Source organism: Pelodiscus sinensis, chromosome 20, assembly GCF_049634645.1.
Source record: "Pelodiscus sinensis isolate JC-2024 chromosome 20, ASM4963464v1, whole genome shotgun sequence".
Lineage (NCBI taxonomy): Eukaryota > Metazoa > Chordata > Testudines > Trionychidae > Pelodiscus > Pelodiscus sinensis.
The window spans coordinates 28203232-28219992 of NC_134730.1; the positions used below are offsets into that span (position 1 = coordinate 28203232).

The 16761-nt window shown below is 42.9% G+C and overlaps 1 protein-coding gene across 6 annotated transcripts in view; it reads right to left on the reverse strand.

Annotated features, from left to right (window-relative positions):
- Positions 1–16761, reverse strand: part of RPTOR (regulatory associated protein of MTOR complex 1) — a 308767-nt gene that overhangs the window by 183504 nt on the left and 108502 nt on the right. For 5 of the 6 annotated variants that reach the window (XM_075904088.1, XM_075904087.1, XM_075904086.1 and 2 more), the window contains exon 5: positions 16365–16511. The exons of the other annotated variant lie outside the window; for it this stretch is intronic. In XM_075904088.1, coding sequence (XP_075760203.1) covers positions 16365–16511 — 147 coding nt within the window. The remainder of the gene's footprint in view (positions 1–16364; positions 16512–16761) is intronic. 6 annotated transcript variants of the gene reach the window in all.

Here is a 16761-nt window from a genome sequence, read left to right on the forward strand (position 1 = left end):
GTCTTTTCTGCATCAATCAGATGAGCTAAAACAACGTCAGCAATGCCAGACTGCTCTGAAAAAGAAAACGGCTCCTAGGTTTAAGTGACAATTTTGTCAAAACATATGACTGGTTTGTGAACAATCAGTCATCCAATCTGAGTCACAATGAGAGCCTGGTAGGGATAACAGACATGTCATTGCTGCCTTCACACTAGCCCGGCACTGGTGGGCTACATGAAGCTGATGGCATTCTGGCAGGCTTGCATACATATGATTCAATTTGTTCACGGTCCAGGTGCATTGTGGGGAATCGGTTTTTAAAAGAAGGAAGGGTAAGCAGCAGAACAGGATGCCACGAAAGTACGTGTAGAGTTCTGGTAGAAGCAGGACAAAGTTTGGTGTGTCCAGCTCATAAGGTCCAGTTTATATTAAAAAGTTAGGATGACTCAGCTTTATGGTTCAGGGGTGTGAAAAAAATCCACGCTCCGCATGATGTGGTTACGGTGACCTAACCCCTAATGCAGACAACACTGGGTCAATGGAAGAATCCCATCCCCAAGGGATACAAAGAATTCTCCCATCGACATAGCTATCATCTCGGGTGCGGGTGGGAGAGTTACCTACACCCAGGGAGACCCTGCCCGTCAGACGAAGCAATGTCTAGCCTGAAGTGCTGCAGCGGCACAGAGGCAATGCCGCAGCTGTAATGTTCCACACAGAGACAAGCTAGCGGTGTCATTTCACCTTTGCTTGCTCTGACCAGCCGTCGACTTGTAAAACGGAAATACTGTGCCCCAGTCATCCCATTGCTTTTACAATTCCAACGGCACTAGCGAGCAACATTTTTATTAAGAGTGCATGTTAGGGGAGGTTTTTAAGAAACCCAGTTCTCTGGAAAGCATAGGCACTCCACACACACACGAACACTAGTTTTGGTGGGGATCTACAACACCCTTTGAAGCATCCAAAATTCTGGACTGAAATGTGCGTGAGACTTCCTGAGCGAAGGAGCAGGAGAATTGCCCTATCTGTAAGGCTATAATTATGTCACCGAGGTCATGGAATCAGTGACCCCCGGACCCACATGGCATGCGCTGCCCCAGGGCTGAAGGGGTCAGTGGGTGGGGTGCCCCCAGCGGCTAGGAGCAGAGGGACCGCATGGTTCCCAGCCCCTGCAGGTGAAGGGTCGTCCATACTGGCCAGATTTATAGCAATGCCTTAGTAGTGAAAGCTCTGGGATTCCCTGGGCTCTGCAGTCCCTCGGGATAACTGTTCCTAGAGAAGCAACCACAAAGATGGGCTTTGGCTGACTGGCAGGAGCCATCTTAAAAGCACAGACCCACTTTGCAAACGTGTCTTTCTGGCCTGACTTGTTCAGCGTCAGCTGTCAGCAGCTGGTTGAGCATCCCCTTCCTGCAGCATCAGTCAGAGCCATGGCTGTGCACCCCTGCCCCACGGCTTCCACTAGAACCAGAGCAGGGGCTGTGCGACCTCCAAGTCCCACACCCCCTACTTCCCTCTGTCGCAGCATCAGACGGGGCTGGAGTCAGGGTGATTCTTCCTGAGGATGGGTCTTGGGCAAGCAGTCCCCCTGTGATGGGGCTTGAGCTCCTAGTTCCCCTTCCCCCCATGGGGCTCCAGCTGTCATTCCTGCTCCCTACACCCCGCCACTTCCCCTCTCTCCCTCAGTTAGGATACATCTACACAGCAACATGATTTCAAAATAACTTAGTACACATCTACTCAGCCGGCCATTATTTTGAAATAATGTCGAAATACTGTCAAGCTGGAGAACTTCTTACTCTGACTCCAGTAACCCTCATTGTGCGAGGAGTAAGGGAAGTTGGAGGAAGAGTGCTCTATTTCGAAATAAGTGCTGTGTAGACACTCCCAATTTCAAAATTATTATGTATTTTGTAATTATTATGTAATTGACATCGCTCAATTTGTGTACCTTAATTTGAGCTAAGCACTACCCGTTTTTCAGTAAAAGTCACGGGCAGGCCAGGGGTCCCATGAATTTTTGTTTATTGCCCTCAACCCAGCTGTGACTTTTACCAAAAATCACCATGACAAAAACCTTAACCTTCCTTATGGCATGCAAATAACTGATCCTAGACTTGCTTACAAAGACAACGACGCTTTGTTGTGACACAAGGAATTTACCACTAGCACCCTGTTGATATTGGCTCACATTTCCTTAATTTCTGAGCTGTCATCATCTTCACTCATGTGCCACCTCGTCAGCACACATACGAAAGTGGTGAGAACAGACCATCTCACGGCAAAATTGTGCATGTTCCCATCACAAGCTTCATTCAACAAAAACAACTGTCCTTCCTGAGAATGGAGGTGACATAATGGATACAACGAACAATGGAAAATCCAAGGTATATCAAATCAATAATATTGCTACCTTATAGAGATGTCAGATGTCAGCTAAACTGAAACCCCTACATACAAATTACAGCAGCTCAGGTTAACCTATATTCAGTTTTGCCACCTATGAATGGTGCACTTACCAAAGGAAAAAGGAACAGATTTTTAAGTCTCATCACTTGTAATTAGCACAAAGGATGACAATATATCTATTTTAAACCCGTTATTCAAAACTTTTATGCACATAAATCAGAGGCAGGCAAGGCAAATGCAAGGAAAACAGGTCCTTCTGAATTAACAGGCACGCTTAAGTTAAAATGAAGGCCTTTGCCTTAACATAGAAGCTGGAGATTGCAGTTTTTAGTTATTTCAAGTGTTAGCCAGACCTTTGGGCTTCACAGAATTTGTACAGTTGTCAGAATCCTCATCCCCATAGAAGACAGTAATGCAGCTACAAAAAAGGGGTAATTGCTTCCAGCAGATGGTGGATTAGAAGAATTCCCTATGATACTTCATGCCATTGCCAGCAATCATCTTGCTGCTCTGGCATTAAGCTAATTTTTGGAGATTTAAGTTAAAGATGGAGAAATTAAAAAAAAACAAAAACAAAACAAAACAGAAGTTTCTCAGCACTAATTAGATATACTTAGTCATGTACTCTACTTCAGGCACAGAGAACATGCACACCCACAGCAGAATTTAATTCCTACACAAGTAGAGAACAAAACAGGGCAAAATGCTTTAAGGTACAATGCTGTGAAATTTAAACAATAAAAGATGCTGAGACTAGAAAAGAGAGTATAGTCTGTAGAAAATCACATCATGAAATGTTTCAGCCCCAATTTAAGCATAGCTCAAAACAGCCCTTATAATGGCATAGTCTCCCCTCTCATACACACACACTTCTAATTCTCTTTCACACATAATTAGATTTTGCAACTGTCACAATTTTAAGAAAAACTCATCAAAATTCACCAGTGTATTGTTTACCACAGTGTATTGTTTACCATACCCTTAAGAACCTTGCTTAGTTCTCCAGAATTAAGGTATGCTTACATGCACTCACAGAACCCATCAAAGTCAGATAATTAAGAGTTATTGCTGAATGCTTCACTCTCCGAAGAAATCTCATGGAGGGATTAGGGCAAAAGGAAATGTCACACGCAGGGTATTTTCTAAACAGGTTAGTCCCCACCATGTAGGCACCATTTCACTTGCCTTGTTCCTATACCGGCATGAGGTCAGCGCCTTCCAAAATAGCCCATTACACACACTACAACTGTGCATGTTCTCACTGGTTACTAACGCTATTAATTGATGCCAGGTATGACATTAGCCCAGGAAATTATCAGCAGGAGATCTCGTTTCTAAAAATTAAGTTGGCTTTCATATCTGAGCGGTGCTCAGAGGGCGAGGGGAATGTTGCTTTCTGCTGGACAGACTGTGACAAAAAAGAAAGCGGATAAAGGCACAGTATCAAACCTTTAAACTCAGCATTCAAACCAAGGGCATGAATTTGTCAAGCCACATAATATGCTAAGGCCACACCACCACTTCGAAATGGACTTTTTATCTACAGGGCACTATGAAATGTCTGTGTTTATTTGGACAGGATTAAAACTCATTTTGCTTAGGAGAGTTATTTGTATCATCCTTCAGATGAGGTATTAAACCAAGATCCTAATTGCCCGTCCATATGGACGTTAAAGAATCTCAAGAGGCTTTTGGAAGACTGTCAAGTACTCCAGTGCCCTGGTAGACCTCCTTTTCTAAATAAGAGTCTTTTGTGTCCTGAATGGTAGGCAAGCCAGCCATGAGCACAGAAAGAATGTGCCTTTTGCTTGCACAGTCACTGACCTGTTCATTCAATGCTTTCAAAATCCATTTAAAATACTGTAGGAAAGAAAGGGACTTTTGAAACAAACTCTGGCCTTCTAGTTAATGAAGAGAGAGAGAGAGCGCTACTGGAAAGACAAAATACAGTCCGCATCTCTTCCTCCCTCCTTAAAAATCATAGGTACAGGCGCTGCAGCATTTTTGGAACATTCTGAGCTGAAGTTACTGTCTCTCCCTGGGATCAGCATTTCTGTTGAGAAGGAACAATTCTTAATTGCCTTGTTTCCATTGAGATATAAGACAATATATTCCAGCATTTCTTCCTTCCAGAACACCTCTTCTTTCATTCGGTTTCTCTATGTAGCTCCTCACTTATGCAAATGAGTGATTCCCTGCACCCTGACCATACTGTCTCACCAGATTATCCCTTTCTCAGTTCAGTTGTCTAGCAAGCTACTGAATATCTATGCAAAAATCATTTCCAGCGGCTGGACTGTATGCTTTTAAAAAAAATAATTTACTGTTATTCTGCAAACAAGACGTGGCAATACAAGTAGCAGTGGGACAGCAACTATTCTGCAGACACTTCTCATCCCATCTACCACAAGCCATACCTTATTTTTGTGCCCAGTCACTGAAGAGACAAGGCAAGTTTGAAACCTTAGAAGAGGGACTCCGATGCAATGAAAACGTGATCCATTTCTAAGTACATCTGCAAGTATACTGGGTTTACTTTTTAAGTTTCTTGTAGCCTCATGTAAACTCTGATGGCCCCTAGGCCGTTTTCATTGATTCCAAGATCAGAGGGGACCACTGTGATGATCTAGTTCAGATGTGGGTAATAATTTTTGATGGGGGATCACTTACAAAATCTTGGAGTGGCCTAAGGGTTGTACTTTTCTACAGGGGGTGCAGAGGCGGGATGCAGATGGGAGCTCAGGTAGAGGACTGGGGTACAGGAGAGGGTGTAGGATCTGAAGGTAGTTTGGGTGAAGAAGGGGGTGGGACCTAGGGCAAGGACTTCAGATGCAGGGTCCAGGAGGGGGTATGGGTACAGGAGAGGATTCTGGTCTGGGGGAGGGGAGCAGAGCCTGGGAGGGAGTTGTGACCTGGGAGAGGGGTGCAGAGGATTTGGGTGGTGACCTAGGGCAGAAGGGGCTGGTGACCTCGGGCAGGGAGTTGGGGGGCAGTGCCAGAGGCAGTCTCTGACCAGGAGACCCTTACCTAGGGGACTCCCAGCCAGCAGCCCTGCAGAACCCTGAGGCAGGCTCTCTGACTACTGCAGTCCCAGGCTGCTCAAAACAGCTGGCTGCTGCCTGTGATTCTCTGCTCAGGTGCATGGGAGGGGGGAAACCTTTACAGTGTCCCCGCCTCCCTCCAGAAAAATCTCTCAGTTCCTATTGCCAGAAACCTGATCTAGTCAGACCACAGAACTTTCCCAAAATAAATCCTAGAACAGATCTTGTTAAAAATCATAGTCTTGATTTTAAAATGGTCATTGATAGCAACTCTACTATAATGGTTCAGTACCCTCACGGTTCAAAATGTATGCTTCTATTTCCAGTCTAAATTGGTCTAGCTGCAGCTTCCAGCCACTGGATCATCATTATACTTCTCGCTACCCAGCTGAAGAGCCCACTGTGAAATCTCTCTTCCATAGGTTGGTATTATAAATTGTGATCAAGTCACCTTTTACCCTTCTCTTTGTTAAGCTAGACAGACTCAATGGACCCACTCTATCACTGTAAGGCAGGTTTTCTAATCCTTTAATCACTCTTGTGGCTCTTCTCTCAACCCTCTCCAGTTTATCTACAGCCTTCTGGAATTATGGGCACCAGAACTGGACACACAATTCCAACAGCAATAGCTCCAATGCTAAATACAGAAGTAAATCACTTCTATTCTCCTACGTTAGATTCTTCTGTTTATGGATCCCAGGTCGGCATTAGCCATTGTGGCCGGAGTGTAACACTGGGAGCTCATAGTTAGCTGAGTCCACACCAGTGTTCCCTCTAAGCTGGGCAGCCACTCAGGAGAGATTCAAATGATGCCCAGCTGATTAGCCGAGTGCCTTCAGCTGGTCACGTGTGTTTCTACTGGTGGTGCACATCCACACATGACTCAGAGCACATAGCAAAATTTATTGTGCACATGGATGGGAAAATTAGAGGGAATACTGGTCCCAACTATGACCCCCAAATCTTTTTCAGAGTCACTGCTCCCCAGAATGGAGAGAGTGCTCCATCTTGCATGGCCCACATGTTTTGTTCCCAAATGTACACTTTTACATTTAAGCTTTATTACCCACCCAAAGTAAGGTCCTCTTCTTCACAGCAGGAATGTTAGAACACTTAAGTGGCTAAATGATAGTGTTTAACTGGTTAACTGCCTGACCCCTCTCGAGCCGCAGCAGGAAGTCCTCCTCCCCAGCTTGCTGGCCCCTCATGATCAGGGCTGTTCTGGCCTAGCGTGACTGGTCACTACCGAAGTTTACTGGCAAGGGTTAGGTAACCAGTAAATATACCGGTAAACCTCCTGCTTACTGATTTCACCATGGTAGCCGTTTAACATTCCTAATCCACAACCTGTGCTGTGACCCTCTAATTAGTAAATTAGAAATGAAGAAATCAACTGCCAGAATTGTCTGTTTCATGCCTATGCACACCCACACTGCAAGGCAAAAGGTGTTTCACCTCATTCCCAGGAGGGCACTATCATTCGTTTTGCCTGTTTAGCTCCTACAGCCAATGCACCCAGAGTGTGCTAAACTGTTACAGGCAACACAATAAACATATTAAGGGAGCTGACACAATATGAATTCAGAATGTTACCTCTTAGTATGATTTATACTGGCCACAGCCACCATAAACTACATTCTTTATGCTTTCAGATTAAAAGTGTTCCATTTCTCAGCCTAAAATGCCCTGGTAAATGGTTTAATGGCCCAGTCAGAGACATCTACAGGCACTTAAGCCCCCCTATTTTCTCTTCCAAGGGGAAACAGATGAGACCAGTGGAGTGGAAAATAGAAGAATGGAGGAAAAGACAGAGTGTGGCTAAGGCAGGCCTGCTGTGTGCTAGCCTCCATCTTCTTTCCTTATTATGTTCTCTAACTACTGCCCGTCTATCCCCACACTTGCCCTTTCTATCTAATGTACTTCCTTAGTTCTTTGCATCTGTCTGTTATCCATACAAGAAAACAAGCCAATTATGGACTTAAGCTAAGCCCTTTGGTGCCATGCAACTTTAGAGAGCATTACCACCCGACGTAAAACATTGCAACTGCCAGAGGAAAAAGCAGGGCAAATTGAGTTTTCACTCTTGTTTCTGGCTGTGAATTAAGTGCCAAGAATGCTCAGACAAATCCTTAACACACATATTCATATCATCTCATAAGCATAAGAAAATGGAACTAATGAGGCAATCTCATTATGCTGTGCATATTACAGGAACAAATCATTGATTATTAAAGACCTCTGTCTGCGGGATCTCCCACATTCTCCAGCACAAATGGTTACTGGCAACAGAGATTCTCAGATTCACATTTCAGAAAAAGCTGCCCCATGAAAAATCTCTTTCAGTTTCAGTTAACTGAAATCAAAGGCAAAATGCTACTAACACAAAGGTTTAAGGTAAATGGGCAATTCAAAAGTAGCACATTGAGGTACAGGTTGAACCTCTCTAGTCCAGCAACATCTGTGGTCCAGCATGATTTAGTTAGCCGGATGTCCACTTATCATGAGTGTGGCCGTTTCCCGCGGTCCCATAAAGTTTGTTTACAGCCATGAGGCCTGGCTCTCAGTGTTCTGTGCCATTATTTAGCTCTAATTTACCCATAAATGTCTCGTAAGAGCCCAGTAAGCAGTGGAAGTGTTGGCAAAGCTGCTAGACAATATTGACCTTCCACAGGTTGGCAAATTCTCTGGTTCAACACCGGTCAAGTCCTGAGGTTGCAGGACTAGAGGGTCGGCCTGTAGTATGAAGAAGGCTTATGTTCAGTTTTAATGAAGTTTAAAGCCATGGTGCCATCACACTTGTCCATTGGTGGATCAACATTTTCAGTTGTGGCAGCTTAATCATAAAAATTGACTGTCTTATGTTAGGGAGCTAACAGAGAGTATACGATATTCTTTATGTCGGCCCCAGACTAAAAGCAATTACAATTTGATGTCAAGATAGGCTGTTGGTTTTGAAAAGAGGCTTAAAACTCTCACACAACTCTCCTAATGGGATGTTTGGCTTGTTAGAGTCAATGCAGAATTCGAAACACGGGAGTTAAGCACTGCTTAGAGCAAGAGCCAGTAGACAGCACTAACACGGATTCTTAACTAGCAGGAAAAAAAAAATCAATAAGACAAAGATAAATGGCTGCAAACACAATCTCCCCTAATATACGCTTCCATAGGATTATAAGGACAATTTCTGTGGATCAAGACAAGTTAATTGAAGACAAATATTTAACGAGTAAACATGTACAGATACAGGATTCTTATAGTCCCAGGCAAGACACCTAAAAACACATTCCTAAAGTGTCTGAGACTACTTCAATACCTAGCGTTATCTATAGTGCAGTGCATAATTACTTGTTTCACTGTACAAAGTGGTAACTGAAGGCACATTATATGTATACAGAACGTTTGTTTAGATTAATTGTAACTCCTTCAAGAATCCCTATCTCCTCAAGGAATTTGTAACATCTTACAGCTATCACAGACTTTGTCTACACTGGCAATTGAGTGACAAAGTTTTTGTCATTCACGGGTTCTTAAACTCCCTCCAGCCTCTCCTCCTCACATCCCGGATGACAAAAGCTTTGCCTTGGCAAGTATTGTGTAAACAGTGCTTTCAGGGGTGGCCCATCCATATAGGCGAACTAGACAGTTGCCTAGGGCGCCAAGTTAAATGGGGTGCCAAATTCAAGCACAATATCATTGAGGGTTTGGAGGTTGGGGCACTGATTGCATGGTTCACCTAGGGCGCCTGTTGCTGACAGCTGGTCTAGGGCTGTGTGTGCAAGAGTGGTCTCCTGCCAACCAAGCAAACACCGCTCGTAGAGGGTGGAAGATTTTTGTCTGGCAAAAGTACCCACAGTGTTTACACTGCCTGACTTTTAGCCAGAGGGCTGCGTCCACACAGTCATGTCGCTAGAACACAGCTCTGTCACTAAAAGCTGAGGAGTGCAGACACCGCCTCAGTCATTACTTCTACACCTTCTGCAGGAACAGTTTTGATAGGAAAAACTTAAACAACAACAGACAGTCAAGCAGCACCTTAAAGACTAACAAAACATGTAGATGTGATCATGAGCTTTCGTGGGCACAGCCCACTTCTTCAGATGACTGGAGTATTAAAAGTCCAGATCCAAGAATAAATAAGGAAGGGGGGGAGGAGAGAAAAAGGAAGGGGGGAGTGAATTGGAGTGTTCAAGTTACAAGAACCTGATAAGAAAAATGTACACCTTCTCTAAGTCCCCCTTGTTTAGTTTGTGAACTCATTAGGATGTGGAAGATAGTGTGCTAGCCAGCCAATGTCTTTATTCGTACTGCAAGACATTAGAGAATTTAGACATTAGGTACTTAGAGAAAGGGCAAATTGTTCTTATCAGCTTCCTGTAACTTGAACAGTCTAATTTCACTCTTCCCCTCCGCTCCCCCCCTCCCCTCCATTTCCTTACTTATTCTTCAATCTGGACTTTTAATGCTCTGTTTATCTGCAGAAGTGGGTTGTGCCCACAACAGCTCACGATACCATCTACATGCTTTGTTAGTTCTTTAAGGTGCTGCTAGACTATTCATTGTTTTTTAAGTTTTTCCAGTTACAGACTAACTCAGCTACTCCTCTAAAGTTTTGATAGGGGCATCCTTCTAGCAGTTACTCCAGTGGCAGTGAAAGCGACGAGGAGTCTTGTGGCACCTTGATGTATTAGAGCATAAGCTTTCGAGGGCAAAGACCCACTTCATCAGATGCATGTAGTAGAAATTCCAGAGGCAGGTATAAATATACAGGCATAAGAAAAGAGTACCAATCAAGAATAAGGCTAGAGATAACAAGGTCAATTCAGTCAGGGAGAATGAGGCCCACTTTAGCAGCTGATGTGGAGGTGTGAACACCAGGAGAGGAGCTGCTTTTGTAGTTGGCTAGCCATTCACAGTTTTTGTTTAATCCTAAACTGATGGTGTCAAATTTGCCGATGAACTGTAGCTCAGCAGTTTCTCTTTGAAGTCTGGCCTTGAAGTTTTTTTGTTGCAGGATGGCTACCTTTAGATTTGCTACTGTGTGTCCAGGGAGACTGAAGTGTTCTCCTACAGGTTTATGTATATTGCCATTCCTGAGATCTGATTTGTGTCCGTTTATTCTTTTACGTACGGACTGTCCAGTTTGGCCGATGTATATAGCAGAGGGGCATTGCTGGCACAACTGGTAGATGTGCAGGTGAATGAACCCGTGATGGTATGGCCGACCTGATTAGGTCCTGTGATGGTGTCGCTGGTGTAGATATGTGGACAGAGTTGGCACCGAGGTTTGTTGTATGGATTGATTCCTGAGTTAGAGTTACTGTAGTGTGGTGTATAGTTGCTGGTGAGAATTTGCTTCAGGTTGGCGGCTTGTCTGTGGGCAAGGACTGGCCTGCCTCCCAAGGCCTGTGAAAGTGAGGGATTGTCCAGGATAGGTTGTAGATCACTAATGATGCGTTGAAGAGGTTTTAGCTGAGGACTGTAGGTGATGGCCAGTGGTGTTTTGTTGGTTTCTTTCTTGGGCTTGACCTGTAGTAGTAGGTTTATGGGTACACATCTGGCTCTGTTAATCTGTTTCTCACTTCCTCGGGCAGGTATCATAGTTTCAAGAATGCTTGGTGAAGATCTTGTAGGTGTTTGTTTCTGTCTGAGGGGTTGGAGCAAATGCAGTAGTACATTAGTGCTTGGCTGTAGACAATGGATCATGTGGTGTGTCTGGGATGGAAGCTGGAGGCATGAAGGTAGGCATAGTGTTCAGTAGGTTTTCAGTATAGGGTGGTGTTTATATGACCATCACTTATTTGCACCATAGTGTCCAGGAAGTGGTTCTCTTGTGTAGACTGGTCCAAGCTCAGGCTGATGGTGGGGTGGAAATTGTTGAAATCACGGTGGAATTCTTCCAAAGCCTCCTTCCCATGGGTCCAGATGATGAAGATGTCATCAGTGTAGCATAGGTAGAGAAGGGGTGTTAGTGGACAAGAGCTGAGGAAGCGTTGTTCCAGGTCTGCCATAAAAATGTTGGCATATTGTGGGGCCATGCAGGTGCCCATAGCGGTGCCACTGATTTGGAGATATATACTGTCACTGAATCTGAAATAGCTGTCTGTGAGGATAAAGTCACAGAGCTCAGCCACCAGTAGTGCTGTGGCATCATCAGGGATACTGTCCCTGACAGCTTGTATTCCATCTATGTGTGGGATGTTGGTGTAGAGAGCTTCTACATCCTTGGTGGCTAGGATGGTGTTTTCTTGAAGATCACCAATACATTGTAGTTTTCTCAGGAAATCAGTGGCATCTCGGAGATAGCTGGGAGTGCTGGTAGCGTAGGGTCTGAATAGAGTCCACATATCCAGACAGTCCTGCAGTGAGAGTGCCAATGCCTGAAATGATGGGATGTCCAGGATTTCCAGGTTTGTGGATCTTGGGTAGTGGCAGCGAGATAACTGTATCGTGAAAGGACGCACTACAACAAAGCCTGGCTAACTGTTCCTATGCTCAGCTTGATAAATCTTAGCAGAGACTTTCAAGAACACGGCCTTATGTTAGACTTTGAAGGTCATTATAGGTAACCAAATAGGTGGGCTAATTTTCAAACACACAGAGCACCCAGCAGCTCCTATGGCTTCAGGAAATTTGAAAATCAGATCTATCCATTTAAAAATCTCCATCGTTTTCCCTTTTATTTTCTAACCATAATCATTCAGTATTCAAAACTGCAAACTAGAGTGACACAAATGAAAATATTAAATCAGTCTCCGTGACAAGTCTGAATTTTTGGTAATCATTTAAATCACCCCTTGGCCTTTTCCTACTCTGAATAATTCCCAATAATTCCATTGGAAAGAGCTGGCAGCACCCCTTATTATTGAGGTTGCTTAACATTTCTCATCGTAAGACCCTGGTGTCCACTACGTATAACATCTTACCAAAAGCTAATTACTTGGTCTGAAATTTTTCATGCTGAGTGTCCCTTGGGCTCTTAAAAAACAATTTAAAAATCAGAGAATGGTTTGCCATTTTCAAGGAAATGGCTGGTTGAAAACAAGTTTAGAGCCCATGCTGCAAAATTCTGACAACCCTGAGTTTGGAAAGATCAAGCATGCCCACGGTCTGAGCTGTGTGTTGAAATTCCACACAGGACGGCTTTTTTGGTTAGGAATGTGCCTCGGTGACACATCCCACCTCCCTCCCCAGATGACACCCAGGAAGCACACAGGAGGAAGCTGCCTCCAGAGGGAGGGAACAAGAGCTGGAGTGAGTGGGAGGAGCAGACTGGAGCAAGGAGGCAGCCTGTGGCTTGAGGGTGTTGTGAGAAGGAAAGACAACAAGGAGATTTCTACTGAGACCTGGGAATGGAAACAGGGACATGGGTAACAGTAGAGACTGATAAGGGAGACTGAGATCAGAGGAGAAAGCTAAAGGGAAAGGCAGGGCCAGCTGTGGCTAAAACAGCATGTGATTGTGTAATTAAAGATTATTATCATACATATGCATAAGAGGGCCAAATTAAGGTTGCACAGACAACCTTAATTCTGTCGTCTCCTAACCTTTGAGTGCTTGACTTTGAAATATTAATAAAGTTCCTTTGGTGAATTGTGTGTGTGTGTGTAATTATTTACATTACTACACTGTTGCTCAAAGATCCTAGTAAGTCATTAGTGGAGTCACAATATGCTGGACCTTACACAAACACACCGGGTAGTATGGTCTCTGAGAATCAGAGGCTGTGTATGTAGGCTGATCTCAGACACTGCACAGACCGACTCCAGAGGGTGCTGCACTAGGATCCACCTATACACAGCTTATTGCACAACAGGAGTCTACATTTAGGACAAGAGGCATTGAATTTTGACATAACAGGTGGGAGGTTGGGAAGGGAATAAAAGAACCACAATAAGAAGTACAAAGGTACACCACCCTAACTGTGTCAATAAGTAGGAAGCTATGGGACAGTGAACGTTTTTTAGTAAATAAATAAAACAATGCCATTTTAGTATAAATAAGTCAATAAATATCTGGAATCTGCATACAATCTCAAATATAACCAACCGTCAGCAAGAAAAATTTGCACTAAAATAAATGCAAAGGTTATGATTACATCCTGAAACAGAGGGTATTCCCAGGAGCTCACATCTATGGTAATGTTTTTCTTACAAGAGACTATGTGATCTGACCATTTATTTCATGGTGCTACTTTTTTCATTTTGTAAGCACCATGTATACCATTTTCTCTGATCTGCTAGCTCAACACACCATCTGGCCATCCCTTAATCTCTGTTACTATCACAGACAAAAAGTATGTCAAATATTTCATGAGTCTACAATCTAGTAGGTCAATTTTTTAAGACCAAAAATACATAAATAGTTTTAACAGGCAACAAATGAATGCAGCTCATGTTTTCAGTCTTCAATGTATTGAATACTTTTTATTGAAAAGCAGAATCGCAACATGGACTGAAATTAACAAATGTTTTGAGACGTTAACTATGATCAGATTTTGTGTTTTTAATATCCGCTATTTATACAATGGACCATCTGAACAATAGACAATAACATTAAACTTAGAGGAAAAACAAACACTTAATTAAAAATAGCACCAAGATAAAAACTAAGTTAATTACACAACAGAATGTAAAATGACACCATCATCAATTTGCCATCTGAAACAAAAATAAGAATTAAAATGAAGGTTATCTTCTGCATACAGAATTAAAATTTAATATGTAAGAAACTTCAGGTATTATATTTCTCTAAATAGGATGTATGGAAGTCTTCTATTCGGAACAAAAGACAAAAAGCCATGTTAGTCAGCTACACCAGACTAACATGGCTGCATCTCTATCACTATTCTATTTGGAGTACTTTGTATAAAATTAAAAAACAGCTCCCTTAATAAACTAGCCCTCAACAATGCTCACTACATCCCTACAATACCTAAGACCGAGATAGGAAAGATGGACTTGTAATCTAGGAAATGAAATGTTTAAAAAAAACAAGTGACCAATTTTCTCACTGTACTGTAGAGGAATCATATTGAAGAAATTTTTTGCTGTGCGGGTTTTAAATTTTTTAGCACAAGGAAAAGAATTTGAAAGTCAGAAACTTTTTGCATTTTTGCTGGCTGGCCAAAACTGCACTTTCCAACTGTGGTTGTTTCAACAACTTGTGTACGATGACCAGTTATCTTGCTTTGGAAGGACAGCCCTTGTATTTTAGCCCACTCTACTTATTCTGGTGTTTCGTCCCAGCTTTACAAGTGCCCCTAGGAACATGGTCACGTAGAACACTAGATCTGGAAGGAACCTCAAGAGGTGAGGTCATCAAGTCCAGTCCCTTACACATATGGACCAGCACTGGCCCAGCCACCTAAGGTGTCCTGCACAGCAGCAAACACACCAACGTCCAACAGCACTATTGCATTGTCTCTCCCCTCAGTGCACATTAGCCGCCTCACCTACACAGAACAGTAGCTCCCAGACTATCTTCAGGTCACTCTAAGGGCCAAAGGCAGCAAAGGAGAACCAAGAACTGGGAGAGAAACGCATAGAAAGGAAGGCAAGGAAAACCCAAGGAGAACTGGGGAAGAAACGAGCTGGAGTGAGGCAGTTTTCTAAATTGGTTAATGCCTGTACCGCGGGAGAAGAAAAAGAAAAAACAGACTGAAGGATAGAAAATCAAAGCAGCACTCAATACAGCAGGGTGAGTGATGGCTGAAAGCTAAGCATGAGAAAAGTGAGGCTTGCGAACAGTAGAATAAAACAGCTATAGAAAAGGAAAAGCACCGGGCATAATGACCACTTTTTCCATGTTTTGTACTGAAGATACAATAACTTTCACTGCACATCTCTTGCTAATGCAGATCTGGGGTGTCCAGTGTCGCATCCTTCCATGGTGAGGAGCCTGCAAATACTGGCACGCTGACTGACTACATGCCTTGTAAAAAGATGGAATGATGAGAGCACTTGTCAAACTATTACTACACTGACATTTCTTTCAGCAGGAAAGGGGGAGTCTCTAGTTGCCAGAAAGTCACAGCAAAATATATCACATGGGTTCATTCTATTTAAAAATGAAAACCAGCCCCATCCTCCATAAATGTCTTAGAATCATGTTTGTACCCACCAGCCAGTTGTCTAACTGACCAATAAGCCCTATAAAACAGACTGAAAGTTTTAAAAGTATGTGTCTGAGTGCTATGAATGTATACAAAGTGAACCTTTAACAGCCTGCTTTTCAAATGGGCTAACACTTAGGGAAAATGTCCAGTCAGGTATCTGTTTCCTGACTCGCTGCTGTACTAAACATCTAGTGCACAAAGGGAAGTAATATACGTTACTTCATATATTCCTCCTCACAATTCACAGTTAATACAGTCTAATTAAAACGATAATGAAAAGGGGTCTTTTGATTGGAAATACATGGTTACACTTTGGTATTCTGTCAAGCTAACGCCATCAGCAGTAGGTACTTTTGTCTATCTGATTTAAATCATTCAGTTTAACATTTATGCATTCAGTACAATAGCAAGAAACACTACTGGAATCCAAATTTGTATCATGGCATCAGTCTACTGCATCTAAAATAAATGGGTCTGCTTCACTTCAGCATCTATCGCAGTGGCAAAGATTATTAGGGCACAAACTGATTCTATTAACGTGATCACTTAATTAGTACTCACAATAAAAATGATTCTGACTATAATAGGGATGGCATCAGAGCCAGAAAGACTGCACTGGAACAACATGATTTTTCCTCAGATAAATGTGCTTTTTAATTTGGGTTTTTTAAATATTTACTTTCCCAGCTATGTGTCTCGTAATGGGCTCAAACCTGTCTCCACTGAAGTCAATGGGAAGCAGGATCAAACCCCAAACGCCCGGCAGAGAGCAAAATGAAGCCGCAGCAAACTCTGGCAATTCACTAAGGTCTCACCTCCAACTCTTGCTCCCTCTGTAGTGCAAATTGCTTGAATGACTTGACAATAAGGCCAGCATTGGAGCAATCATAGACGAAAATGGAAGGACTGCCCATCCAAGTCTGCAGGTCATAGATGGAGAGGGGAATATACTGCGTATAGTTCTGTAAGAGGAAATAAAACAAAATAAAAAGTGGACATTATATACATGTAATGAATTACAGCTGATGGCAGAACCGTTGCCTTTGATGCACTGAAATTCTATGAATTCTACTTCTGAAAGTACAGAATGAAAGTCTGTGTGTATTCAGGGTCTATTGTTCATTCTACAGGAGGATGCCACTCAAAAATGCAATTTGCAAAACACATTGTCATATTATTTGCCTATTAAATGGAGCACAAACATTTACAAAT